We start from the raw sequence: 26,063 nt of genomic DNA on the forward strand, positions 1-26,063 counted from the left end.
CTATCATCCATGTTTACCCACGTCGGGACCCTTTCCAAAGAGGGAATACGGATTCTTGAACGATCACGGGATGGGGATTCTTGGATGATGGTGGCAAAAACGCCCATGCCCGTAATCATCCTTCATGTGCAACTCGGACCCTGAACAGCCAGCGCTCATGTCCGGGGGAAAGGGCTCGATGCGCAAGGCGCATGATCAGCGATGGTCCCTCGTCGGAGATCGCCCAAAGGGCGAGCGAGGGTGAGCCATCAAGTCCCATCCTGTAAGATCTCTGGGCCTGGAGCGATGCCTCGTCCCTTGGTGCATCTCTTTGCATCTCTTTGCATCTCTTTGCATCTCTTTGCATCTCTTTGCATCTCACGACAACCCTCACGTGGGGAATATCCTCCGGAAACGAGCTGCACCAATGTCGTGTGCGGTGTTCGGTCCATTTGGCGCCGGCCGGGCGCGCCTCTGGGGGGGAGAAAGCAGCGTGACATTCTGCAGCCCTGTTGCTCGTCACGCGGCAATAAGGATCCTCCACCAGTCGGCGCCGATGGCTAAACTCGGCGGGTAATCCGCCTCGCCACATGGCCCCGGTGTTTAGGTGTTTGGGTCTCGTCGACTGACTGTTTGACTGTGACCTTAAGGGATCTATCCTCTCGGTTCTGCAGGAAGGGTCTCCAGCAGCCCTTTGCAGTCTTGCAGAACCATTTGGCGATATCTTCGCACTGCTATATCAGAGTGGTGTGGACAGTGTCTTGCTGTCGTTCGCCATGGTGTCCCCTTCAACAACAACCAGGTATCCAAGAGCTATTTGGGTAGTTCTAGAGCCTACAGAGGGACCCTTCTCCTATGTAGCTGACCATGCCTTCAAGATATGTCCAACACGGAACAAACCCCCACAAGTGACCGGATCACATCGCATCCTCGAGTGCGCCTCGGCTCGGCTCAGCCTCGACCCAATCCTCACGATCATGCTCCTCTGCCACGGACGCTGGGGAGAGATGGTGCGGCAACGCAGCACGCGCTGGCTTGGCCCTTTCGAACGTGCTAGAGTGCCAAGTAGAGAGCTCTTTCACAACTCCCCCAACTTTGTCCCGCACAAAGGAAAAGCGGAGTGTGCCGAGAGGGGTATTACAGTACGCTTGCTTGGCCTTACCTCCTCCACCTCTCTATCCCTCTCTGTCCCTCGTGGCAGCCCAACGAGGGTGGAGAGCTCTTGAAGCCTGAGAGGGCCCAGAGGTCCAGAAGCCCAGAGAGGGGGAGCATTGCCCGAGCAGACCCGAATGATGTGGAACCTGGTCATCACGAGAAGAACCAGTGATGGGGGCAAGCCTGACCTCACGCCCCCCCCTGGCAGCGGGGATGGAGGGATGACAGGTCCCTGCAGGCCGAAGTTCTTCCAGCCTTTGAGAGGGTGTTTATTACGCAAACCACCCCTGGTTTCTTCACGTTTTTGGGGTGGTCCTCCTCTTTGCTGCGCGCTTGGAAGCACTTGTGACATGGGAATATCACAGTGGCCGCCCGCCCATACGGAGTCTGTGGTGTCGATGCAATAGGGTCCAAGAGAGAGAGAGAGAGAGAGAGGGGAGACATCGGGCTTTGACGGTCTCTTCCCTCTCTCTTCTGTCCTGAAAGTGGGCTCCCCGACTTGCCCTTCAAGGCAGCAGACCTGGTTCGGACTTGGAGAAGGAGGAGAACCCTTGTCTTTTCTCTCTTGTCGCGGGTCGGGGCCCGCTCGGTAAACCATCACCACCGCAGTTGCACCGAGTGCCATCGCGTCTATCCGCACAGAGAGAGTACACTGCATCCTCACTCTACTTTAGTCTATCCACAACGCCGGGACTTTGGTCACAATGGCACTTCGTACACGCTGGCCCGTCAAGGCTGTCAGGCCGAAGCGTCGAGGGAGAATTTCTCGGCAAAAAGAAAAGGTCACGATGCAAGAAATTCGATTCAAAGGGGCTGGGAAATCCACCATTAGTCGACAGTCGACAGTCTGACCACTGTCCGTCCACAAGCTACATCGTGACATGCAGAGCCAGAGAGCCGAACCTCATTTTGCTCGAGACGAGACCATGGCTGGCACTCCGGAACCTCCTCCGCAACGCATGAGGTCGCATTCGCATCGTGGCCATGGTCAAGGAGCTTAAGCCCCCCCTCCCCATTTCTCCGACTAACATGCCATGACATGATTCTGTTGCATAGAATTTTCTGCGTTCCGTTTCTGGTGCTACATACACAACCATTGTCTGACAGCCCATTTCCGAACCAAGAAACTGGAACCGTCGCAGAGAATGGTTGGCATCCAAGCTGTAGACCCTGGATCTTGACTCAACCACGGCCATCCCAGAACGACCAACTTTTTCTTCCGCTCCTAGTCCTAACGTACTTTTTATTACACTATATTTCCGTAATGGGAGATTTTGGTTACTAGTGTGTACCTGACGAAGGGAAAAATCAGGGTGCACTCGCCCACATACACACACACACACACACACCTCGAGGACACGATTCAGGGTCTTCCCATCCACCGCCTCCGGTTCTTCTTCTCATCCGATCTTGCTGGACGTTACGCCCATGGCCATCCATTCGTCCACCCGACCAGTCGCCCCCGGATGAACGTTTTCACCTTGTTTCTCATGCAACCCCCCTCCCCCCCCCCCCCAAAAAAAAAATCGTTCCGGTCGCCTCTTAGAGAATGACGAATTCAACCCGAGTTCCGAACTAATACGGCGGACAGAATACCGACGAGGTCCACCGCCACACCCTCTCCTTCCCCCCCTTCGCCAAGCCCATCTCTCCGCATTCTGGCAAACTGGGAAGCTTGCGAAATGCCGTGCTGGTCAGCCCAGAGCGGGGGGGACTGGGAGTGGGAGCCACGAGAACGTGGAGCCTCCACGAAGTTTCCCCGGAATCTCGCCTGGATTGGCATACTGGGAACCATGTAGATGAGATTGAGGCGGCCTCGTTGGGTCGGCTTTTGCCCGGCAACTCGCCTTCTCTTTGCTCTCTCTCTCTCTCTCTCTCTCTTCGTGCTGTCCTTGTCCTTCCCTCGGCCAAGTTCCAGCGGCGAGGCGACTAGGGCATATGACGACCACTTGGCCCATGTCACTCGTCAATGGCAGGCAGCACTTGGTGACTTTGTAAACCGCGGTAAGCCTGGAGCCGTGATCCCTGACTTGGACGAGGGGCGGCTGTGGTGTGTATCAAAACGGAACCCGGGCGAAAGACGCCGCCGTCAACCATGGTCCCAAGAAATGTCTTGGAATTGAAAAATTCCGAGAATTTTACAATAAAGATAAAAACTTAATGTATTATTATTATTATTATTATTATTATTATGGTTGTTTGCTTTGGTGTACTTTGTGTCAGGGTGGTGATCGTGTTCAAAGACATCTCTATTTCCCCGTCTCGGAGGCTAGTTGCAGGCTTCGTCCTGTTGTTTGTTCTCATGACTCCTCAGGCCGACGGGAACGAATCCGTTTGCGGACGGAAAAGAGACTTGCTTGTATTGTAACCTGGGGTAGACGCTTGCAACCCTATTGATTCTAGTTTTATTCTTTTTCCGCATCCTGTGGCCCTTTGATCAAAAAAAGACAACGAGCAGCAGCGGTTCAGTCAGCTTCTTGTGTCTCGTTCTGGCAAATTGTCACTTTGCCGGCCTTGGGAGATTCGATAAACACACCATTCTCCCAGGTGTGTAAATCTCTCGCCTACCGACATCACAATTGGGATGCGGGTGGGTGACATTGAGAACGTGAGTCAGCCACCATGTATAGAGAGGTCTGTCTGCTTCTACCGCCATTGCACATATTCTAGCTGAGCCTCCTGGTCATCAGTCTTTGTGCTGCAGCTCCAGGCTTCAGCATCTCATTGCAGTGTCCGTGACCTGATCCTTTCGGCCCTCACACAAGTGGCTGAACTGCCCTGCGTCTCACTCCCAAATAAGCATCGTGCTTTCTCGCTCCCAGTGATACACATTTAGACCAAGGAATAAGTACTTCTCGCAGTCGCTGACTGGATGTGGTTGCACCTTGTGTCGTGGCAGAGACGGTATTGGATTCCAGCTCCGTCCATGTTCTGCTTGGAGGCATATGGACGGATGAATCGTTCTCAGTCCGTTTCTTCTCGTGAAACCCTCAAGTATCCAGTGCCAGGTGTTCATCACGCGCAACCGATTGGGGAGAGGGGACAAACGATGTTTCGGGAACGGCGCGAAAGGAGCAGATGCAACCTCGGCGAGGTCTCGTCCCCCCGGATGCCCCGTCCGTCCGTATCGTCGTTCCGGCGCTGCTGACCTGCGCCACCGGGCAGATCAAGGGACGAGTTTCCCCGTTCGAAATGAGGAGGGCATGGGAGGAAAGGATCAAGGAAGAGATGCGCCGCTCGCCAAACTCTCACACCACCCACCAGGTCAGATGTGCCTGCTTTCGGCATCTAGCGCCGCTGCCACGCCACTCGCCTGTTCTCTTCAACGGTTGTCGGCGAATGCAACTACCCCAGGACGGGAGGCGAGAGAGGGGGGGGGGGGGGGGGGGGGGGGGGGTGCGTTCTCACTAAAACGACTGTACTATGATGGTTCTCCTTATTGGAGGCTGGTTTGATTCTATTGCGCTCAATGCGGTGTGAGGTCGCTTGCTCCGTTGGAGAGACAGCTCCAGAGGCGGCGGAGGAGGAAAGTCATGCGCACGTATTCAGCGACTTCTTCGCGTCAAGGTCGTTTGCTGAGGCGGAAGAGAGAGAGAGAGAGAGAGAGAGAGAGAGAGAAAGAGTCAGGGGCCCGGAGATGCGGTGAGGGGTTTGAGACCGTCCCCTCCGAGGCACCGTCCTACTGCAGGAACTGCACCCGCCGCGCGGCATGTGAAATGCCGCCGTCGCCGCCCGGGGCTTTAACGTGGACGTGAGGGCATCATCACGAGTCGCGGTCAGAGTCTACCGGCATCGCTTCGCGGTCTAGCTCAGGGTCTTCCACCAGAGAAGCTCTGGTCCCGCTTGCATTTGCGAAAGCTCGCGTGCCTAGGTGCATTTCATGCAGGAGGTTTACGATGGCACGCCACGAGAGCAGTCATCACCTCCCCACGCATCCTGAATCATCATTTCCCCCCCCACGGTCGGCGTAGTCGGCGGCAATCACGGGCTTACGGGCGAGATTGGGCTGGTGCAAAGCTGGGGACGGGCCGCGGCCGTGGGTGAGATGAGGGATGACCGTCAGCACAGCGTCACGTTTGCCCCCCCCCCCTTCGGGAGGTCGGCTGTGATTGATGTGTTGGCGAGTTGGCGCCGCGGCTGAGCTCCAAGGTACCTCGATCCTTGAGGTGTCAGGTGAGTGTGCTATATGGCGCGGCAATCGAATGAGGTCTTTGTTTTATTCTACTTCCATTAGACAGCGTGACTGGCATCACCTCATTCGTGAGGCATACAACAAGGACATATCGGCGTGATATTGAACCGTTTGATAAAAGTGGTATTGGGCAGACGACATCGATCAGCAGGGCGGCACTCGGGCGTCGCACGTTCTCTTTCTCTCTCTTTTCCTCACGTCGTTCACATGGAAGGCCATGGATTGCACTAGCCCTCGGCTCCGTCGGCTCTCATATGCTTCCTGATAATAGTTTTCTGCGAAGACCACGAGTGGCATGGGTCTTGCTGACAACGGTAGATTGGGGGGCGAGATGCTAGAAATCATGAGATGTGGCTTGGTGTGTTCTTGATCAAGGTGGAGGAGGGGCGTGTCAATGAACACGCGAGACAATGAACATTTGGTTCTGGATAGCGAGGCTGATGGTGGTCAGACGTTGGCTGATGGGATTGCCTTCGGTGAGTCTGTGGATGATCTTTTTTGCAACGTCAATGAGCGTAGGAAGCATGCCTGCGGCGCATGTTGATCCCGTCGATGGCAAGATCGTGGTGCGGCCATGATTTGAGCGTAAGACGTGCGGGAGGCGTTCACAAATACAACTACGAAGCCAAAAACGACATCAGCACCATGGTTCTACTTACAACGAAGGACCCGAGTGAGTGTGATTTGCTTTCAGTCCGTCTTACCCCTTCCCCTTCATCCGGATGAGGCAGATGTTGCCAGCACATTGGCAGCAAGCATATGAACCACCGACGTAGCTCTCACGGATCGTCTAAGGCGTTCAAGTATCAACTAAATCAGTTGATTTCATGATCTCTCTTCATTAAGCGAATGGTAACCCGAAGTCGTAGTGTCATGCTCGAAGATGCGACGTTTCCCCGCCATTACCCTCCTCTCCCTGTGTGTGTCTAATAGACCGCGGTATATTTCCGGCAAGCCGAATTATAACTCTTCAATGTCTTACGGGGAACAGCTCATGTGTCTTTGTACTTGTTCAAATACTAGAAACGTATCTCGGAGCACCTGCTACGCCATCTACCTTCTTAAGACTACCCAATGGCTTTGGTCGGCTGGCGGTGCCCTCATAAGACGACGATGCTCACAACTCGAAATTGCCCCTGATACTTCGATAGTCTACATCTCACGATTGTAGTGACACAGAGTAGTGTAGTCGTTGGCCAACGTTGTTGGCATGGAGATCCAGTGACCTACGCGTAAAACAGTTAGCCAGTTGCCACAGAATGAAAGCTGAGATGTAATTCAGGGCGTAAAATTAAAGCACCTCTCACTTCGGCCAGATGCAACAATTTTGACACCAGGTATGCTGCCTTCGACTTCTGTATCGAGACGATGTACCATTGAACCCATGGCACAGGGTTTGGAACCTGGCCCTGAACAGCAGATGCACCTAGCCGTTCGGCTTCAGAAGAACCCGCCGTCTTTGTGTTCCTCCAAAGAGTTCACGGCACGAGCAGTCCTGACAGATTTCATACTCCCAACCCAGCAAGAGGCGCCACACTCAACACGAGCTTCAGGTACGAGGCAGTTGTCAGCCTCGAGCGGCAATACAGGACACAAGGAACTGATCCGTGACAGATACGAACTCGGGGCTGGGTTTCACGACGAGGGACATTGGCGGACCTAAGCATTCGTCGGTATAAAGTACTCGCCATTTCAAGTCTCAAGAGAAACTAAATCTAAGATTCATCTCAGGGCGCGCAAGATGAAACCTGGATGTCATGCGGCAAAGTTTGTGCAAGGAGTCCAAGTTTCCTGCTTCGTACGTCGTTCCAGAAACCGCTTCTCACGTCATCCTTCGCGTCATCCTTCCATCGTCAGTTAATTCTTCCCCAAGAGAACCTATGGAGCATACGGGGAGTGAGACATAAGCCACGCTCGTGATTTCAGGAACTATGGATTTCTAGACAAAGCCTCAAAGCAACAACGCCCATAAGGGGGGCGAAGTCAGGGGAGAAGGAATATACGAGGCTGGCGTCCCCAAGTGCAACGGCGCAGGCCAATGCCGCGAGCTGGATAGCGATCGCGCGGCCCGGCGCATCGAGTGGCCAGTGGAGGCCGCAACCCGACCCGAGCGGGGACGCCGTGTCACGGAGGGGATCCGCCTCGAACGGTGTCGTCCAGCAGGGCTCGCGGTGTTGCGGTGTGGTGATTTGTGCTTCACACCCGCGCGCAGAGCTTGGTTCAAGACGCGGGATGGTGATGCAATCCTCAGCCCACCCCCCTGGTGGCCCCGCGGGGGGGCTGCTCCCCCCGTGAATCAGCATGCAAGTCTCGTGGGGGAGAAAGAGGGAGGGAGGGGTGGGCCCAAAGGGGAGGGGTTGACGGGTGGCACGACTGGATGGAAATGCAGAGGGCATCACGACTGGGTCAGATCTTGTCTATTCCTGGGCAACGTTCTACAGGATGGAAGGATTCGAGAGGTCAGTTGGCCTTTCCGCACCCCGGGTTTGTGCTACCGGGCGCAACCTGGATTCTCTGTGACGGCATAGGGGAACCGGAAAGATAATTCAGCGAGAAAGGGACCGCACGGCCGGCGAGAAGCCTTGGACTCCGACGCCCGCCTGTGTCGTCCCGCCAGTTACGAGTGGATAATTCGAGGGTGTCTAGGTCAGCTATGAGAGAAAAGATCATGGCTTCCAGGAGGGTGAAACTGATGATCCCCGTGTGCCAGCTTCCTCCAGCCGTCATTCGGTCCGGTCCCTCCAGTAGGGTCTGACGCGGCAAGATTGGAGAGCGGGATGTAACTTCGTTGGGAAATCCTTCCGCTGATGAAGTCGACAAGGTGTGTCGTGACTGTTCGAGGTGCCAGGGGTTGTCGACTCTCGGTCAGAGGTGGTGTGCCCCGGTCACCTTTTAGCAATACCAGGCTCGGGACTTCGGGCCAAGTGCCTCTACGGCTTCAAGTGTCGGTGGGACTCACTCGTGGTCTCATGGACTTTATTCAGTTTTTTGTTCCACTCCTCTTTGCCCATCGGAACGAGTCTGATTAAGTATTCATGTCCTACGTATCAAATAAAAGGCAACTTCAGCCTCCGTGATGAGCGGAAGGTCGTCCTTCCGGGAGCACAAGTGTGATGAAAATTCTTCTTACGATGTCCAATCAGAAAATTACAATGAGTTACCGGTGAACAAATATTTGATGGACATGCCTCGCCAACAGGCCTGAGGGTTCCATGGGGTAAGATCAGGGAGATACTGCGATCTGTACCCCGGACTTTGTAATGATGACCTAGACTCAGTGCCAAACGGACACTGTCTTGTTTCTTTTTGGGGGGGTTTCCCCCACGGTAAGTGCTTCATTTTCCTTCTGGAGGTACCTATGTTATCCTCATAGCCTTAAAAACCATCACCACACCCGCTTCATGGCTCATGCTGGCCTTGCCATCTATCCACGCGACGACGCATCAGCCTTAGTCATCTTGTTCCAGGAAGCTGGGATCGTGATGTTGAGCTCATGACCGAAGAGAAAAGTGTCTCATTTCCCCAGAAGCCCAGAATGCCACGTAGACAAGGGTTCGCCTGTCGACTGCCTTCACCGGTAACGAGTACACCAGATCGGGAGCTCGCGTCGTTTAGGCTAAACGCGTCGGATAAACGCTGCCGCACTCACCGCTACACATTTGAGACAGCAAGAAGGTTCGTGGTGTGCGTAGGTGCGCTTCAGAAGGGCTAGTAGCGTGGGAAGTCTCCCATGGTTCATGACCGGCGAGATGCTGTGCGTTGATGGCGATGGATGAAAAGAGGTGCACACCTCCCGCGCAGTGGTTTACGTCGAGTGACCTCTTACCGCATCCCGCTTGTATCGCCTTTCAAAAGCGGCGAAAAACTTGCCGGCCATGCCACTTCGCCACACAAGCTACAAAGATCGGACAGTGAACCGGAAAATATCCTCCTCTGTCCTGGCCACCGAGTACCTTGAATGAGGTCTTTTCCGTCTGGGACAGCACAACTCCCCACGCACAAAAACGGTGCTGTCCTAGTGATGATACGTCCTGCTCGTGGTAAATAGGCATGGCAATTGCGGACTGGCGACCGTGACCACGTGGATCGACAGCGTGTACAGCACATGAGAGGATCTACCGCTGGACGCGTCTGCCCCTGCGGCCCAATAACGCTTGAGGCGACTACACCATCAACATCGCAGCATAGCCAGAGCTTCCGCAAAGGCGACGTACAGCCTGGTTATATCCGTTGTAAGGGGTCGGGTGACGATGTACCGTGCTGGTAATCTGGGGAAACAGCAGTTTGCCTGCGCTTTTGGTTGGCCCTGCCCAGCGTGGATGGTAGTAATGTGAAAGAGTTTCCGCCCGGGACGGGTTGTCGGAACAAGGTATAAGACATCCGGGCTGTGTATCTTTGATGGAAATCTTTTCTGGAAGCGGTTGGTAGTGATGGTGAATTCCTCGGCGCAGTTTCGGATACAACCTCGTGATGCGGCTGTCCTGTTGCAAGCTGGTATTCCATGCCGCCTTCGCCACGCTGAATGTCAGCAGTTGATGGTTGATTGGAATAGGTGAGCCATGCCTCTCACTCAGCCAATTCGAATGCTCCCCCTCCAACGTTGAGGGTAGATGAGACATCCCTGGGTGATGTTGATGGACATTGGAGACCACAGGAGTCCATGATGCATCTCCTCCATCATCATATATCCACACCTCTGATCTATGGATCGGCCAATCCTGCGCGGTAAACCGGCTGTTCTCCCGTGAGGTCAATGATCCTGACAAGCGGACTGGGGTACGTTGAAGTGTCTCTTGTGAGAGATAGTAATCGGGTCCTTGCTTTCTGATTATGGGGCGCGTTGATGATCTGGCAAAGGAAGTAGGGCGCCTGACTGCTTGCAGCTGGTGTTGTCAGCTTCCCATGTCAACGTCGCCTTGCTACGGCCTCGTCCTGATAGCCCCATGTTCTCGTGACTGTCGATGGTGAGGAGATGGAGATACCTCGCCAATTGTGTCACACCTGAGCCTGTTCTTGGAACTGGATTCTACTGCATTATTAGACCGACCGGCACGAAAGAGTCCTAAGGCAGCCGTCTTCAAGTGATACCTAGATGATGCTCGGCTTGCTGTTTTATAAGAGTATGAACAAAGACCACGAGCGTTGCCTCGGATGTATCTTTCATAGTCAGAACATACAAGACACCCGTCAACAGTACCACATGTGAGCGCATGAGAAACAGCCTAACATGATGTTTGGGGGCCAAGCTGGACACTCTCATTGGGGTTTGGGGCCAGTCCAGTGCCAAGGAGGTTGAAATCCCTTAAGAGAAAGCTTCTGATAGACTCCCTTCGGCTTGGTTTCAATGCCATGGGCATTGAGGAATCGCAAGAGACAAAAACAAAGGCATTTTGATAATCAGATCTATCGGGATTTACTTGACAGCACCGATCAGGTGGTTATGGGCATACTGTTTGTTTTTTCGACGTAAATTAGCACTCATTTTACCGAGGGATATCGCTTTTTTATCGATTTTGTCCTCACGTGATTCATGATAGATCATCTAGCGACCTTAATCAGTCTTAACGTGGGACTACCGCTCCATATAAAGGCCCGTACGCTCCGATTCTACAGGAACATTGCAGACTACCGATGTAAATGACGGACGAACGTAGATTACTACAAGGTACCGTAAAGCCTCCAGATATGCAGTAAAGTCATAACCGAAGCTCTCTTCGATAGTTTCAGTTGCCTCGGGCTGTGTTCAACCGGGATTTAAGCTGAAAGATTTAGTTGCCTGTATTTGCATCTGCGCAGACGGGTAGCAGCCGTGAATGTGGCCACCGAATCACATCAGGTCTGCGATGACTTAACAGCGATCGGGAAGCCGAATTTGACGGGAACTATAGCATGTAACTAGTATGTTCCAAGACTATCTGTGTAAACACTAGCCTACTATTGCTATCTGTGTGGCCAGCCGGAGAGAATTGTACTCTGAGTTGGACATGTCTTCTCTCTGTTGGTAGTTGATGATGCGTGTAAGCGACTAAAAAATGTAAACTCGATGATTTCTGAAATTCGAAAGACATCAGAGACCCAAGGTGGACGAAGAGAGACATGTCTGAGTTGTAGAGAGTTGTTGCCATGATATGGACAAGGAAGTCATTCTTTGATACCGGATACCAGACTCTTAACTACGTTGAATCTATGAGTGCTCGAGTTAGGGTTCCACCACTCTCCAAGGCAACAGGACGGAAACTAGGGTATCGATATGTCTCCCTGAGTAGATTGAGCGAAATGTTTTGCATGGCCTCGGCCCTGGAGGGGGGGTTATGGATGAGCCTGCCGGGGACTTCTATTACGATGACCTGACCCCGGGATGTCACAGCTCACTCTGCATGCCAATCAAGTCCCGATCATTGATGACACAAAAGAAAATGGCAATCTAGTTTGACGTTTGCTCTATGCTCTCAACCAGCAAATCATACCTGCCCTCACTACGCCTTGCAACAAGCTCCCCGTTGATCATGTCGTTGTTTTCCGCCCGCGACAATGCCTTCTCCAAACTCTCTTCGATTCCAGCCGCAACGTGACGCGCAGCAACTCTGTCCCGAGCCAGCGTCGGTTCGACTCTCACAAGCCATCGGTCGTCCACGAGCGCTGCAATCCGTTCCCACGGCTCCTCGTCCACGAGCAGATAGTTTCCCTCGACGATGCAGACCTCTACATCCGCGTCAATGGTAAGCCCACAGGGAACTGGGTCCTTCAGCTTGTGGTCGAACGTCGGGACCTGAACGGGCTGCAGTCCTGCAGCAGCCCGCAGCTGGCGGATGAGGTCGACGACGCCTTGGCCGTCAAAGGTCCACGGCGCGCCGCGCCGGGCGATAGCCTCCGCGGAGTTTGGGAGCGCTTGCAGGGCTTCGAGGGGCAAGTGAAAGCCGTCTGCAGACAAGACTACCGACTTGGGGTGCGGCCCCGGGGATGTGTTGATGGCGGAGGCCACATGGCGGGCGATGGTTGTCTTGCCGCAACCCGGCGGGCCCGCGAGTGCGATTATGAGACGAGGGTGTCTCGTAATTGTGCCGGGTTCCGAGCTTCTCTTTTCGTCCCACTTGCGTAGAATGCGCTGAACAAGGGATTGGTAGGTCGACTCCATGTTAACTGGTTGTGTTGGCGTTGACTTGGCTTGGGCCTTGTAATTGATCGAGAATATTGGATATAACGAGCCTTACAAGTGACAGAAGTAAGCGAAGTCTAATTGAATCAGGGTCAGAGCTTTAACTAAACGACTTCCGACGAGGCTCCTCCCTCTCCGGACACTGTGCCCCGGCCTTGGAGGCGTATCGGACCACAGTCACCCGATCTGAGTCCGGTTCCTCATCAGCAGCCCCGCTCCGGCCGGCGCGGCAGTACCTACACATACCGCGCCAACGTTAGTAACCTTCGACTCTCCACGCAACCAAAACAGCTACAATTGTGGGACCTTCCAACAGAATGAGAAGGCTTTGTGCTCGAATTGCATACATCGGCAAGATGATGTGCTTGAAGATAAACGAAATAGTGAGCATTTGAGAGGCGTTGTAGACATCTGTGGCAGCGCGGCCGGTGGCTAATATTGAGAATGCCCTATGGACCTTGGTTGAGAGAGTTCTGGACGAACTTTTGATGGTGTTAGTAGGTGAGGTAAGCAGCACGACTATTAGTATCCAGCGATCGGGTTGGCGCTGTTAAATGATCAAAAAAAGAAGTATTACTGATAACTGCAAAAGATGAGAATCTCAATTGATTGTGGAATCTAACCACTTGCTCTCCCCGAGGTGGGCTCGAACCACCAACCTCCAGATTAACAGTCTGACGCGCTAGCCAATTGTGCCATCGGGGATTTGAGATCTGATTGGATGACGGCCTGACAGCAATAAGTTGTTCAAGTACCTACCTAGTGTGCGTCAGAGCCCACTCTGATCCTGTATTTGTGCATGTCACTGCGAACGGCATAGTTACTCTTCAGAGCTTTCCCATTTGATAGTCTTCAACCTTGTAGGTTCGAATTGCAGCTCTTCCACCCAATTTAATGCAGACTATCTGTTATGCCCAACCGATTGATTGGTCAAGTCGGATCACAGCGCCGGGCGAGGAAACTGACAGACCCCACAGGGTTAAAGCCGGTTGGCCGATGAGTAAGGGAGAGCCCGTGCTCCAGGCGCTTGTGCGAGCTTGTTTCGTCAGATGTTGAGATTTGACTGAGAGTGTGAGTGAGGGAAAGTGAGATGTCGAGAGAGTTGGGCAGTTTGGCTCAGCCTTGTGCGGCTCAGAGCCCTGAACCTTGATGAAAACTCTCGACATCTTCTCCTCTTTTACCCCGAGTTGCGATGTTTTTTGATTTGCCTTGACAAACGAAAACGAAACCACTTTTGGCGGGATTCGTGACCAAGGTCGGTTTCCCGGGTCGGTTCCACGGGCTTTGAGTGAGACTACGTCAGCGGGGTCCCTCCCTCACCTCAAATAGGTACGCGCGCCAGGCTTGGACAGGACAGCTTCGGGTACGTACCGAGGCAGGTAGGTACCGGGCCACCCCGCGGAACGCAAGCAACCTGAGTTGGAGGGCGTGCCGCCCCTCCCTCCCCCCTGCCCCACCACGCCTGTCGCCTGCCTTCGTCCGTCCCTCATCACTCATCTCGTACCTCGTGCACATTCCCTCCCGAGCCCGACCCGGAGCCCGATCTTGACGACCGACTGTTGTCATTCTCATTGCCATATCTCTACCTGATCTACCTACTCACGTTCCCGGCGATCGACCACCTGCTCGTCTCGGGCCGCATCCTTTGCTCTTATCGACGACCTCCGACCATCGCCCAGCGTTTGTCCATTTGCCTAGGTACCTGCCAGCGATAGCCTCCCTCTCATTAAACTCCTCCTCTCTTAGCCACCCGAGCTGGGCCGCGCCACTGCCATCGACGCCTCTTTTCTTTGAAGATACCAACCACAGCGTCTGATCTCCGGCATCATGTTCTCTCAGGTAGGCCCTGACTTCTACTCCTCATCGTTCCCACTTTCGGCCTCCTCGGCAAGCCATGGCATGCGCGAGGGCCGACCGATCAAGTTGATTCGTCCGGAGCCATGTTCATGTCCATGTCGCATGACGAATATATCAGGGCATCATGGGCACCTAAACAACTTCCAACATGTCTTGAGCGGCTCAAAGTACTGACTTGCCCATAGAAGAAGCCGTACTCGGCCGTCACGGTGAGCATCGAGACGCTCACCGCCGAGACGTACGAAGAGGATGACTTGAGCGGCATCCCCGACCTCGTGGAAGTCATCAAGCTTCAGGCGTCCGGCCCCGGAGAAGCCGCCCGCGCCATCCGCAAGAAGCTCAAGTACGGCAACGTTCACCGCCAGCTCAGAGCTTTGACCATCTTGGATGGCCTTATCCAGAACGCCGGCCCTCGTTTCCAGCGTGCTTTCGCTGACGAGACCCTACTGGAACGCCTGCGAGTTTGCGGAACATCTGACCTGTCTGACCCGGACGTCAAGAAGAAGTGCACCGAACTCTTCCGCAGCTGGTCTCAGTACAAGAGCACTCCCGGTTTGGAGCGCATCGCCAAGCTGCACCAGGTATGGCTAGCCATCTACCGAAGTTGGTAGCCGTAACTAACACACTGTTTTACAGGAACTGCCTAAACGCAAGGTCGCCGTCACCCAGGAGAGGTCCAAGGCTGTTCGGGAGACGGAGAACCCGTTTGGCGAGGAAGAGGAGGACAAGCCTTCCTCGCCCACGGGCCGTGCAGGGGAGTCCTCCCAGCCGCAGCGCACGCCCTATCTGCCGTACGGCGATTCCCCCAACGCCAGCACCACCTCTGGCCACGCCAAGTCTTCGTCCCGGTCCGGAAGCTCTTTCTTTGGCTCGTCCAAAGATAAGAGCAAGAAAAAGGAAAAGGACAAGAAGGGCAAGCGCAAGCCCTTCAACCTGGAGTTAGAGAAGGATGCCATGAAGGGCGCCATTGCCGAGAGTTCCATCGCTGTCACCAACCTGACCAACCATCTCCAGACCATTAACCGCGAGAGGGAGCGCATCTCGGAGAACCCGCAAGCTGTTGAGCAGTTTGAAGGTTGCAAGCAGCTCAGGCGGAAAATCTTACGCTACGTGAGCTCGCCATCATCGTCGTCCTTTGCGAGCCTCAACTAACGAACTGCCTCAGATCCACCATATTGAATCGGAGGAGTGGCTCGGCAGCCTTCTGAGAGCCAACGATGAGCTCGTCACCGCCCTCATGACGTTCGAGCAACTCGACCGGTCCATTGACGCCGACAGTGATTCTGATGACGAGCTTGCCGAGCAGGCTCACATCTACCGAAGTACGACTCCCTTTACTTTATGAAGCGATCCCGTCTCTCTCTCTCTCTCTCTCTCTCTCACACACGTTCTGACAACTCTCCAGTGGTGTCCGAAAAGGGCAAGCAATCCATGTCTCCACCCCCTCCCGACGTTTCTGGTCTGAGCATCAGCAACACGCCGTCGCCTCGTCCGCCTCCTCCACCCCGTCCGGTTCCGAGGTCGAGACCCGCTCCCGCTCCTCCCGCCGCGCCACCTGCACCGGCGAAGCCCCCCAGACCCCCCGTCCAGCAGGTTCAGCCCGATTCGGACGAGGAGGACGACGATGACCCGTTCGCCGACAAGAACGCGCTCGAGACCCCAGCCACCGAAAGGACAGAGCCAAGATGGTGATGCTGCATGACCGGCATGTTCCATCACATGCGTCGCCCCTTTTTCATTTACCCAACGTTCTTATCGAAGGAATACCCAGCCATGTAGGACGGGGTTCTCTGTGGCCGACAGGCTGTTTCTGTTGACGGTTTTGGATCATACAAGTCATGTAGCGAACGAAGCGCCCGTTTAGATTCCCCAATGACGAAGCGAGTCGAGTTGAGCACTTATGATATCTTAATCCTAGCCACCGGGGGCCATTGGGTTTGCTCACTGGATGCAGGAGTCCAGTCCCCCTTTTCCGAAAGCTCGCAATCGGTCACCATCGACCTTCCACTGTTGGTCCCGCCTCGGCCGCAATCCCCTTTTGGGAACAGCGCCCGGACCCCAAGGTCCCCGCCGAGCGCCCATTCCGGACTCTATCGCCCGATGCCCCCGCCGGAGATGCTACGATCCCATCGTCCCTCGGCGACATGTGCCATGTGCCAATATTGCCCTCTCCTCCAGACCCTCTGGCCGGGACCAGCTCCATCCAATGAGATGAGCCCTCACGGGGCACGGGTATATCTCTCCCACCGTCAATAGCTCGGCCGAAACACAACTCCCCGTGCCGACACGACGGACCGACAAACAAACGACAACGTGAACCCCCGCCGCGGCTCCGATGCGACATCAAATCAGGCCGTGAGGTTGCAATACGGCATGATGAATCGATAGCATAGATAACCTTGTGACCGTTTTTGGGACCCCTTCGTGACTCGCGCAACGACTGCAAGTGGGGGGTGGCCGATGGTAACGCGTGCGGATGTGACAAGGAATGAGATGAGATTCTTCCTCTTTCGGCAAGTCGTGAGGTGGTTTATGAGGCCATCGTAAAGGGCACACTGCATGACACATGCAGGTCTCGGCGGAGAGATATTGTGACGGTGATACGAATCGGGCGCTCTCGCAGGCCAGGACCAGGACCAAAACCCAGGCAAGTGCGCATGCTGTATGGTGGCATTATATGCCCAGCATGCCTCCATCTCAACCCGTCTGGATAGAAATATGAGCCCGGCACCCTCCTCTCTCTCTCGTCCCTCTCGGACTCCGCTCGCCAGCCCTCAGCAAGCGTAGGACCGTCCCTTCTCATCCCCCAAGCCGCCAAGATGCTCGGCCTCCTGTCCCTCGCCCTAGCCGCCGCCGCCGCCACCGGCGCCCACGCCGCGAACACAACCACCACCCTCCGCCCCGTCCTGCGGCCCGAGTGCGACAAGAAGGACCCGGCCAACCTCGTGCCGTCCAACGACATCACGCTCAGCTATGGCGCCGCGGACGAGAGCCTCGTCAGCGTCGTGCTGGCCATGAAGTACCCCTCGGTCGTGCTCGAGGAGGTCGCCGCCGTCGCCGCCGTCGCCTGCGCCGACGCGAGCATCGCCGTCACCTTCAGCGACGCGGCCGCCTTCGCCCAGACGTCGCGCGAGTGGAGCGCCCTCGACGACTTCGTCATGGTCACGAACCACCTCGGCGACTGCGACGTCGCCAACGAGCGCGGTTTCTTCCTGGTCGACACCGTGACCTGGGACGATGCCTCGCTCCGCGTCGTTGCCAACGCCCACAAGAGTGACGTCGCCAACACGGCCAGTGAGTTTTTCTCTTCTCTCTTTCTCTCCCTCACCGTCCTCGTTCATCTTTTTGAACAAAATAACTGACCAACGCCCCCCACGCCCCCCAGCCTCGACGGAGATCTCCTTCTCCAACGTCCCCGTCCAGAACCCCGCCGCCGCCAAGCGCGACATCAAGCTGGACGAGGGCGGCCTGCACATCACAAACACGCTCGCCCTGCCCGCGGCGACGTCCCTCTTCACCTACGACCCTTACGTCGCCATCACCGCCGATGAGGCCTCGCTGACCTCCAACATGACCTTCTCCGGCAAGCTCAAGTACACCATCATCCCGCCCAAGGTCGAGCAGCTCGAGCTCGACATCGACACCTACTTCGCTGCGTCCCTCGGCCTGACCGTCGACGTCAAGGCACCCTACTCTGGAAACTTCACCTACGACCCGGAGGACCTGGGTTACAAGTAAGTTTTCTTTTATTTCTCCCCCCCCCCCCCCCCCCCCCCCCCCTGATCATCCTGCCCATGTGCTCTCTGCTCTGTTCCACCCCCGCCCGGCCCGAACTGACGTTCGACAAGCTTCGTGGACATCCCCGGCATCATCAAGCTCGGCCCCGCGCTGGGCTTCGCCATCGGCGTCGAGCTTGAGGCGGACGCCGTGGCGAGCATCACCACGGACCTCGGCCTCACCTTCCCCGACGCCAAGCTTCACCTGGACCTCGTCGACTCCGCCGCGACGGCCGCGACGGGCTGGGACCCCGTCTGGACCGCGCACGCCAACATCTCGGAGCGGGCCGCCATCGGCGTCAACCCATATGTCGACCTGGGCGTCGAGCTCGTCTTCGAGATCCTCAGCGGCGCCATCGACCTCAGCTCCGGCGTCACCACACGCTCCAAGCTGGTCAACGACTTCACGCTGTCCGCGAGCCAGGGGGTCGGCACCGGCGGTGTCGGCATCGGGCAGGACAACACGGGCTGCCAGGAAGGCTTCGCCGTCAAGAGCGACTTCTTCTTCAGCGTCGTCGGGTTCGCGACGCAGTGGTGGTCGCGGGAGCTGTACAGCGTCGAGGTCCCTGTCGCGGACGAGTGCTACACGTGGTTGTAGGCGGTCGGTCGCCGGCCGCATGGTCCGACGACAACGTCAACCAAGAAGAGTATTCGTGAGAGAGGCTCTCAATGGGCTAGTGGGCTTGTTTTGGTCGACCAGTGGTCGACGGTGGAAAGACTAGTCACCCGCGTGCCGTGCACATGGATGTTGATGGGCAGATCGCTCTCGATCAAGTAATAGAAGTCAATTCATTCAACAACAAGTTCAGTGAAACCCCGGCCAGCTCGGACGAACTCGGCTCTAGTGCAGAGAACAGATCTGTATGGTGATCCGGTCATGGTTTATCGTCAAATCAAGTCGTACCACCCGTTCTACATCGAAGGACAGCCTCGGGCATACCTGCCAGGTGTGCTCCATGGATCTCAAAACCGGACGGCCTTGAAGCTTCAAACCAGCAATCAGAAACAAGAACCAAATTGAGGGCTCCCTGGCGACTGACTTTCGGAAAGAAGGCGGGGCAGCCGGTCACGTCTTCCAGAGGGTCGGCGTGCACAACACGCATGGCGAGACAATGCCCAAGTTTCTCCAACAGTGTTGGGCCATGACAGAGCACCCTGAGCTCCCGACATATTGGCCTTGTTGTTTCGTATCTTACAAGGCTACAATCGCAATACACAATCCCAAGCATTCACACGCGCAAGACTACCAGTGTGCTTCTGCACACATGGTGCTCGGTGTGTCGATTTCGTATAGAGCCATATCCAAAATCTTTGCATTAGATCCAACATAATGGTATGCCGAATATCGGCAGGTGAGAAGATGGTTAGCCATCTCGGACCATGTTTCAAAACTTGTGCGTACTCCAGTCCTTGCCCTCCCCCTCTTCCTCGTCGTCAGTCTCCTCGGGATTGCCGTTTTCTTCGGCATCGTCATTCTCCTGGCCATCATCCAGGTCATCTTCGTCCCCGTCTTCGTCTTCGCTGTCGTCCTCGTCGTCAAGATCGGGCATGACAATTCTGTTCAAGAAGGTGATCTGCTCCTTGGTCAACCAACATCATACGAGGGGCAGCTGGCGGCTTACAAATGGGTGCATGGCTGAGATGATCTCGCAGACCTTCTCCTGGGCGTCTTCCTTGGTGAAGATCTGGTCATCGACCTTCTTGCTCATAGTGAAGTTTCGCAACTTCAACAGCTCGATATCGCGATGGTCCACCAAGTATCCCTGCGAAACTAAGTTAGCCAACTGCTCATTCCTCCTTTGACGAGCCTTCTTCATCCTCGGAAGGTTACCGTTGAAACTTACCTTCGGTTTGGTCTTCAGCGCGTTGCCCTTGTTTGTCTCAGCAAACGCCTTTAAAGCCGCCTCGTCGCCCCCTTTCTTGGCTGCCTTGGGCAGAAAAGTGCTCTTGAACCTCTCGTCATTCAACGCCCTACGCCAACGTTGCGGCCGCTCGTCGATGCTCGCCCTCAGCTTTTGCAGATGCGATGCCTCGGGACACCACAAGCCGCCGCCGACGAAGCAAGAGCCTGGCTGCAGGTGGATGTAGTAGCAGGCGTACGGGCCTTTCTTCCCCGTCCTTGACCATGCGGCAGAGAAGTGCGCCTGGAAGGAAGGTCTTAATACATGTGTTTACTGAAGCGGCATGTTTCTGGGCACGTGAAACGGCGTACCTTGTAAGGAGTCGGGTCCTTGCTGAAACGAATGTCACGATGAATCCGGAAAACCAGGTCTTTGGCTGGCAGCTCGGGAACTGTGAAGTCGATCTCGGTGATCTTGGGGGAGATTGTCTCGACGAACGAGTTCCAGTCCTTGAGCGCACGTCTGTATTCGGCGTCGTGGCCTGCGACGGTGTTAGATTTCCTTCGGGCCAAGAGTGAATGCGAGTGGAGTCTACTTTTGAGCCACGACCTCTGGTTGTGAGCCTTCAGGTCCTTCAAGAAAAGGATTGTGTTCTTGTGCACAGTGTCGTCCGAGTAATCCATGCCGTCTAGGGGCCGGAGCTTCACGTGCGGAATAAAGGTGACCCTCTCACCCTCGAAGTCGTCCTCGTCCTCGTCCTCTTCCCCTTTGTCATCTTCGTCGAGCTGTTTGTCTTGGTAGTCGTCCTCGGACTCTTCAACTTTTTGCTTCTTCACAGCCCTCGCGCCCGTAGTCTTTTGTGGTGTCTTGACCTTGGATTTTACATTTTGAACCTTGGGTTTCGCGACTTGAACCTTGGGCCCTCCCCGTCCACGCTTCTTAGGCGGGTCCTCTTCCTCATCGTCATCAACCTCACTCTCGGGCACATCGCTCTCATCTTCGGCCTTGGCATCGCCTTCATAATCATGGTCGTCGTCGTCCCGGTCCTCGAAGTAACTGCTCTTCTTGGGCGTGCTCGAGACGCGCCGGGACCGCCGGCTGGGCGCTTTCTCGGCCTCTGCAGGCGGCGACGCAGCACGGCGTTTCCGGGGTGGCATTGGAAGTGCTGTTGTTTTCGTGTGCCTCAATTGAATTGGGCAAATTGTGCTGCAATGCAATTCGCCGTTCGCGGGTGCATTTATAACTGACTTTGTCGACCTGGAAAGGTGTAATGCGTCATTGGGCCCAGTAGAGCGCGGGGACGGACGCGACGAGAACTGACGCAAATAAACGCGAGACCATGTGACTTTGCACGTGCCCTGTGTTGGTGCTCACGGTTCAGTCTTGTATCTTGGTCTACTAGACATGACATAACAAGCGGGGTTCTCTATCCATCGTAAGTATGCATTTCATTCTTTCTTGGCTCTCTGGGCAATTTCCGGTTACAACTCCGACTCAGGGTGGAAACTAGCATTTGCAACCTTCATGCTCAACCACATGACGGCGATTCCTAAGTCCAAGCACTGTTGGTCTTGCGCCTATAAGCACAAGGAACCCGGCCATAGGGCTAGTAGGTGGGCACGTTGTTCGGGCACAGCTCACGCAGCTCAAGTTTTGTGTAGCACGGCATGCCACCTGCTTCTGGACCTGGTACGCATAGTCCCCGAGCACTTCGCAGTGATATGTCTGGTCAGGGGCCATCGTAGACGGCTGGCTTGTCATGCATCATCCCCATCGGAAGACAAAAGATTCGCCAACATGAAGGAACCCTCGTGTCGACGCAGTCCAGACGGCCCGCAACAGATTTAGCTTGGAACTCCAAAGTCCCATGGAGGAGTAGCAAAGCCGATCGAGCGGAACGACTCAACACCTGCTCCAGTACATTTCGGGACACGGCTGATTCTGCCGATGTCAAAGCCCTTGCCAAGTCACTCACTTCCCATTCGTTCATCGACCCAGTCAGCCGTCCAGACTTACCCAGGCCGGCCGGCAGCTTGTAATTTTCCCTCTCGGCCGAGGGGCGCACATGTACGGCCTCAGTTAGGTACGTTGCCGGACATCCCAGTGCGCGTGGGGATTCCAAGACCGGGCATCAAACCACAAGTACTACTGCATTCACCCCCAATACGAGAGTGATGGTCAAGACATTTCTTTTTCTCATTATTCATCCACAGCCTATCAACACCGACGTGAATCCAAAACGCAATGTCGCCGCACCGCTGCAGTAGCAGTAGCAGCAGCAACAGCAGCAAGTCAGCAGCCGTATCAAACCCTACCGACCCCGCCTCCCTTCCCCTCCTTCCTTTCCTCTCCTTGTATCACCTCAAGCAAAACAGCAGCAAAAAAACAAGCCAGGTCAAGACGCGACCACTACCCTCGAACCGAGGGGCAAGCGGGCCTAGACCAAATCAACTGTACAAGCGCGAGAAAAAGCAAAACAACGGCCAACCTGCAACTATTCTCCGATCCTCCCCCTACTGCATGACTGACCAAGATACGTTGAAACACCATGCGCGAGAGACGCCAAGCCGGACCGTCCCCCCCCCTCCCCCTTGTTCATTGATTTCTCACCCTCCGAATTCTAGCTGGTACCTGTCTGTCGGTACTCCGCCGGTTCGACGCGCCGAAATCCCGACTGGGGGTGCTCTCCAATATGCTAGGGCGGGGAAAGCTAACGACACGCCAGACTTCAATTCGTTCTCTTGTCCCCCTCTCTCTTTCACTCTCTCAGCAATTCGACGTCAAACATTTTTGGCCGATGAGCCGCTTTGTCCCTCATCCACACGGCAACGCTACAGTCCTTTTGAAAACGCCGTCATGGCACTGCCTGTCTCTTTTCGAAATGGGAATGGGTGGGGAGCGGCTTCTCAAGGTACGAAAATGGGCTGCAAACAACCAAATCGGGAAAAGGGGGCATGCCTTGGCACACCACGGTCGACTTTGCCCCAACACCAAAAAGAGGCTCTTCAACTCGCTGAGGATCCGCACAGTTCCGTGAAGTCCAATCATCTGGTGCAAGGTGCTTTATATCGCTGTCCGGGCCCGTCACCCGAGGTTGGGATCATGGGCGATGCGACCCAGGGGCGTCCTGTCCCGTGGCTTCTCGACCAAGTCGGCGTACCCGTCGAGACTCGAGCCCATGACCCTGACCATCTCGAAAATGTGCGAGCCCTTGAACGTCTCCGCCCAGAGCCGGATGACCGCTGCGGCCAGCTGCCTCAGCCGTGTGCTGTCGTTGGCCGACACTTCGCTGCTGGCAGGCTGGCCGGCAGCGGGCCCGCCTAGGGACGGATCGATGGGCACAGCGAACTCTGTCTCGTCGAGCATTCTCCTGACCGACTGCAGAAGGTTCTTTTCTTCCGGCGTCGCAGGGGGGTCATTCGGTCCGATCGACGCGAGGGTGAGAAGCCACTTGGATAGAAGAATGGCGCATTCGAAGTTGCACACTGCAAAGAAGGCCAGAGTCAGCACGCGGAAGCCGCCGTGTTAGTCTCGAGGGTACTCACGCGAGTGTTGGATGCTCCACTCCAGGCTCTTGGTCCTCGCAACGTAGTTGACGCCGGCCTTGACCAACATGGACAGGGCGTGGATTGCCTGGAACACGGCCCTGTGCAGCCTCAGAGTGCGGACCAGAAGGGGCATGTTGCTCAGTGACGAAGCGACCAGCATGTGGTCCCGGGTATCGAGTGACCTGCTGGGCGGGATTTCCGTGTACAGACGAATGTACGCCAAACGCAGAAGAGCAGTCGAGTTGAACGCCACCGGGCCACCCGGGAACGAGTCGCTGTTGCCAACATGCCCTGCGTCGGCAGCACGCAACTGGTGTCGATGCTCGAAACTGACCTGCCATATTCGCAAAGCCGCCGTGACCTCCTCCACGTCCTCCGGTTTCAGGCCTCTCTGATGCCCGAAAGGTGAGCTCAGCGCAAACGAAGTTTGCTTCAGCAGGTAGATGTGCTGCAGCAAGGCGTGGATGAGGACGTAGTTCCCGAGGGACGACATGTGCGGCGGAAGCCCCTGGGGCGAGGTTGTCAAGACTCTAGAGAAAGCGTCGTGGACAGTGATCTCGGCGGACGGGTAGTTTTGTCGGTCCTCCTGCCACTGCCACGCTGACTCGGCCCTCCACAACCGGGATGGGTAGGGTAAGAAGAGGCCAAGTTCCGATGTGAGGATTAAGGGCGGCATATTGTACGCAATGCTGCACAGGTTAAAGAAGCAGTATGCTATCAGCTTCGTCCGCGTGGCGCCTTCGAGCCGGATCCAAGTCTCCCAATCCGGCGCGACACCGGGGCTGGACTCGGCGACCAGGCCCTCTTCACGAACTAGCATAGCGAGGTGGCTCTGTAGGGACAGCGCCTCGTGTAGGATGGCCTTGGCCCCCCAAAGCCCTACTGCGAAGAGCAGCAAGACGGCCTGGGTCGTCTCCAGTCGGGCTTGGGGCGTATTCGGCGAGCTATGGCAGGTTAGTACTTGAGGGGCAGTAGACGAAGAATGCACTAACAAGGGCTCTCGGTGAGTGTCCTGTGTCATTGGACGGTCCTGTTGTGCCGAAGCAAACGTGTGGCGAAAACCAGAGCTGGGGGAGGGTCGTGTCGAGTGCGGGCTGTATGCAGCTGGTGTCGGGAGCAGCGCATGCACCTCGTGACTATGGCGACGTCGAATTTGCTCGAGGGCAACGGCCTTTGCGGCGTACCACAAGGCGTGGCCTCGGTGGCTTTCGAATCGATACTGAGCACCGACGGCCAGAATGGCGAGGAGAAGCTCGGGTGCCATCTCGGCGGGTGTCAGGGTGGGGATGTGAAGAAAGGGGAGGTATTCGTGGAAGCCGCTGATGTAGCCCTCGAGGAAGCGGGTTAGTGTGTGGCGAGAGGGGAACACGAAGTCGTTGGGGATGACGGATGAGAACTCCTCGAGTCTGTTCTTGATGACAGTATGGTCTGCGGCGGAGATCCGAAGGGGTGCTCTCATTGACTCGTCGTGGCTCCGCGGGCCTCCCTCCATCCCCTCCCGGCCATCGGGCTGGACCGAGGGAAAGCGCGAAGGAAACTGTGATGATGGCTTGGATGGCCCACGATGATGCAAGTCGCCGGAGCGCGGCCAGAGACCGCCCATCTGTTGGTCGGACTCGAAAGGAGGCGGGAGGTAGTGGGAAGGCGCAAAGTCGTCAAGGAAGATGTGATAGTCGTCGTAAGGCGCGGGCTGGGGCTGGGGAGCGAAGCCGGGGGCCAACATGTTCTGTTCCTCGCGCGGGCGCTCGGGATACCCAATCGATTCCTCATACGACTTGATCCTGGCATGGTCCGAAGGTGGACGTCCCATATCCGACATCATGGGTTGCTGCATTGGGTTTACTTCGCTGGCCAGAGCCGCATCGGAGAGCAAGTCGAGGTTGCAGGCAGCGGCACGGGCCGGACCTGGCATGCGAGGATCTGGGCCCAAGGTGGAAGCCACAGCGGTTATCGACTCCTGGTGGTACTGCGACTGAGAGGGGCGGCGGACGCCCATCATCTCGTGATCGACATGACTGTCAGAAGAAGATGGCGGGTTGTGGGTGCTGGAGGAAGTCTTCCTTGGGCGGCTGTTCTCCTTGCTGCCCTCATTGAGATGGACGAGCTTCTCATGGCGGACGAGAAGATCACTGATGTCCATATAAGCATATTCCTGTGTCAGATACGAGGGGAGTTGGCCGTGCTGGGGATGAGCATGAAAGAACAGGGAGGAAGGAGGTGATGGAAGAGGAGGAGGTGGAGTCAAGGGTCGGGGTCTGGGACGGGGGGGGGGAGAGTCGTGGGATAAGGCAAGCTGGGTTGTGTGGTGGTAGTAGTGCTTGTGTAAGGCGGGCAGCATGTGGTGGTGTCGATGTGGTGGTAGGTTGGGAGTACTTGGGCGGAATGGTAAAAATGACGAATGGCCAGGGGCAAGGTTGATGGACCGGACTCACCGTCGTCCGAACGTTTTCCCACAACGAGCCCAACCGCAGGCAAAAGGTTTCTCTTTGGTGTGCGTCCTCTCGTGTCTCTGGACATGCTCCACACGCCTAAGATGCAAAAGCAATGTAAGCTGGCAGG

General features: G+C 55.8%; 7 protein-coding genes across 7 annotated transcripts; 3 read left to right on the forward strand and 4 right to left on the reverse strand.

The window, feature by feature from the left end:
* Positions 1-5,863: 5,863 nt before the first annotated feature.
* On the forward strand, positions 5,864-6,497 carry CH63R_14046 (uncharacterized protein; the record flags this gene model as incomplete). Its single annotated transcript, XM_018309020.1, has 2 exons — positions 5,864-5,999; positions 6,196-6,497. The coding sequence occupies 2 exons, from the start codon at positions 5,864-5,866 to the stop codon at positions 6,495-6,497; spliced, it is 438 nt and encodes a 145-aa protein (XP_018151338.1).
* Positions 6,498-6,710: 213 nt separating this feature from the next.
* On the forward strand, positions 6,711-7,005 carry CH63R_14047 (uncharacterized protein; the record flags this gene model as incomplete). The annotated part of the gene is made up of 2 exons (XM_018309021.1): positions 6,711-6,879; positions 6,941-7,005. The coding sequence occupies 2 exons, from the start codon at positions 6,711-6,713 to the stop codon at positions 7,003-7,005; spliced, it is 234 nt and encodes a 77-aa protein (XP_018151339.1).
* A 4,745-nt stretch (positions 7,006-11,750) lies between these two features.
* On the reverse strand, positions 11,751-12,461 carry CH63R_14048 (Phosphoribulokinase/uridine kinase; the record flags this gene model as incomplete). The annotated part of the gene is made up of 1 exon (XM_018309022.1): positions 11,751-12,461. One exon carries the CDS (start codon positions 12,459-12,461, stop codon positions 11,751-11,753), a length of 711 nt encoding a protein of 236 aa, XP_018151340.1.
* Positions 12,462-14,422: 1,961 nt separating this feature from the next.
* Positions 14,423-16,031, forward strand: CH63R_14049 (VHS domain-containing protein; the record flags this gene model as incomplete). Its single annotated transcript, XM_018309023.1, is given in 5 exon segments — positions 14,423-14,506; positions 14,525-14,920; positions 14,976-15,449; positions 15,505-15,661; positions 15,745-16,031. The coding sequence occupies 5 exon segments, from the start codon at positions 14,423-14,425 to the stop codon at positions 16,029-16,031; spliced, it is 1,398 nt and encodes a 465-aa protein (XP_018151341.1).
* Positions 16,032-18,122: 2,091 nt separating this feature from the next.
* CH63R_14050 (uncharacterized protein) lies at positions 18,123-19,218 on the reverse strand (the record flags this gene model as incomplete). Its single annotated transcript, XM_018309024.1, has 2 exons — positions 18,123-18,697; positions 19,020-19,218. The coding sequence occupies 2 exons, from the start codon at positions 19,216-19,218 to the stop codon at positions 18,123-18,125; spliced, it is 774 nt and encodes a 257-aa protein (XP_018151342.1).
* A 282-nt stretch (positions 19,219-19,500) lies between these two features.
* Positions 19,501-21,113, reverse strand: CH63R_14051 (uncharacterized protein; the record flags this gene model as incomplete). The annotated part of the gene is made up of 4 exons (XM_018309025.1): positions 19,501-19,689; positions 19,738-19,878; positions 19,960-20,259; positions 20,328-21,113. 4 exons carry the CDS (start codon positions 21,111-21,113, stop codon positions 19,501-19,503), a joined length of 1,416 nt encoding a protein of 471 aa, XP_018151343.1.
* Positions 21,114-23,040: 1,927 nt separating this feature from the next.
* CH63R_14052 (C2H2 transcription factor) lies at positions 23,041-25,644 on the reverse strand (the record flags this gene model as incomplete). Its single annotated transcript, XM_018309026.1, has 3 exons — positions 23,041-23,441; positions 23,502-24,448; positions 24,497-25,644. 3 exons carry the CDS (start codon positions 25,642-25,644, stop codon positions 23,041-23,043), a joined length of 2,496 nt encoding a protein of 831 aa, XP_018151344.1.
* Between the last annotated feature and the right edge of the window lie 419 nt (positions 25,645-26,063).

Source organism: Colletotrichum higginsianum, chromosome 10 (genome assembly GCF_001672515.1).
Source record: "Colletotrichum higginsianum IMI 349063 chromosome 10, whole genome shotgun sequence".
Taxonomy (NCBI): Eukaryota; Fungi; Ascomycota; class Sordariomycetes; order Glomerellales; family Glomerellaceae; genus Colletotrichum; species Colletotrichum higginsianum.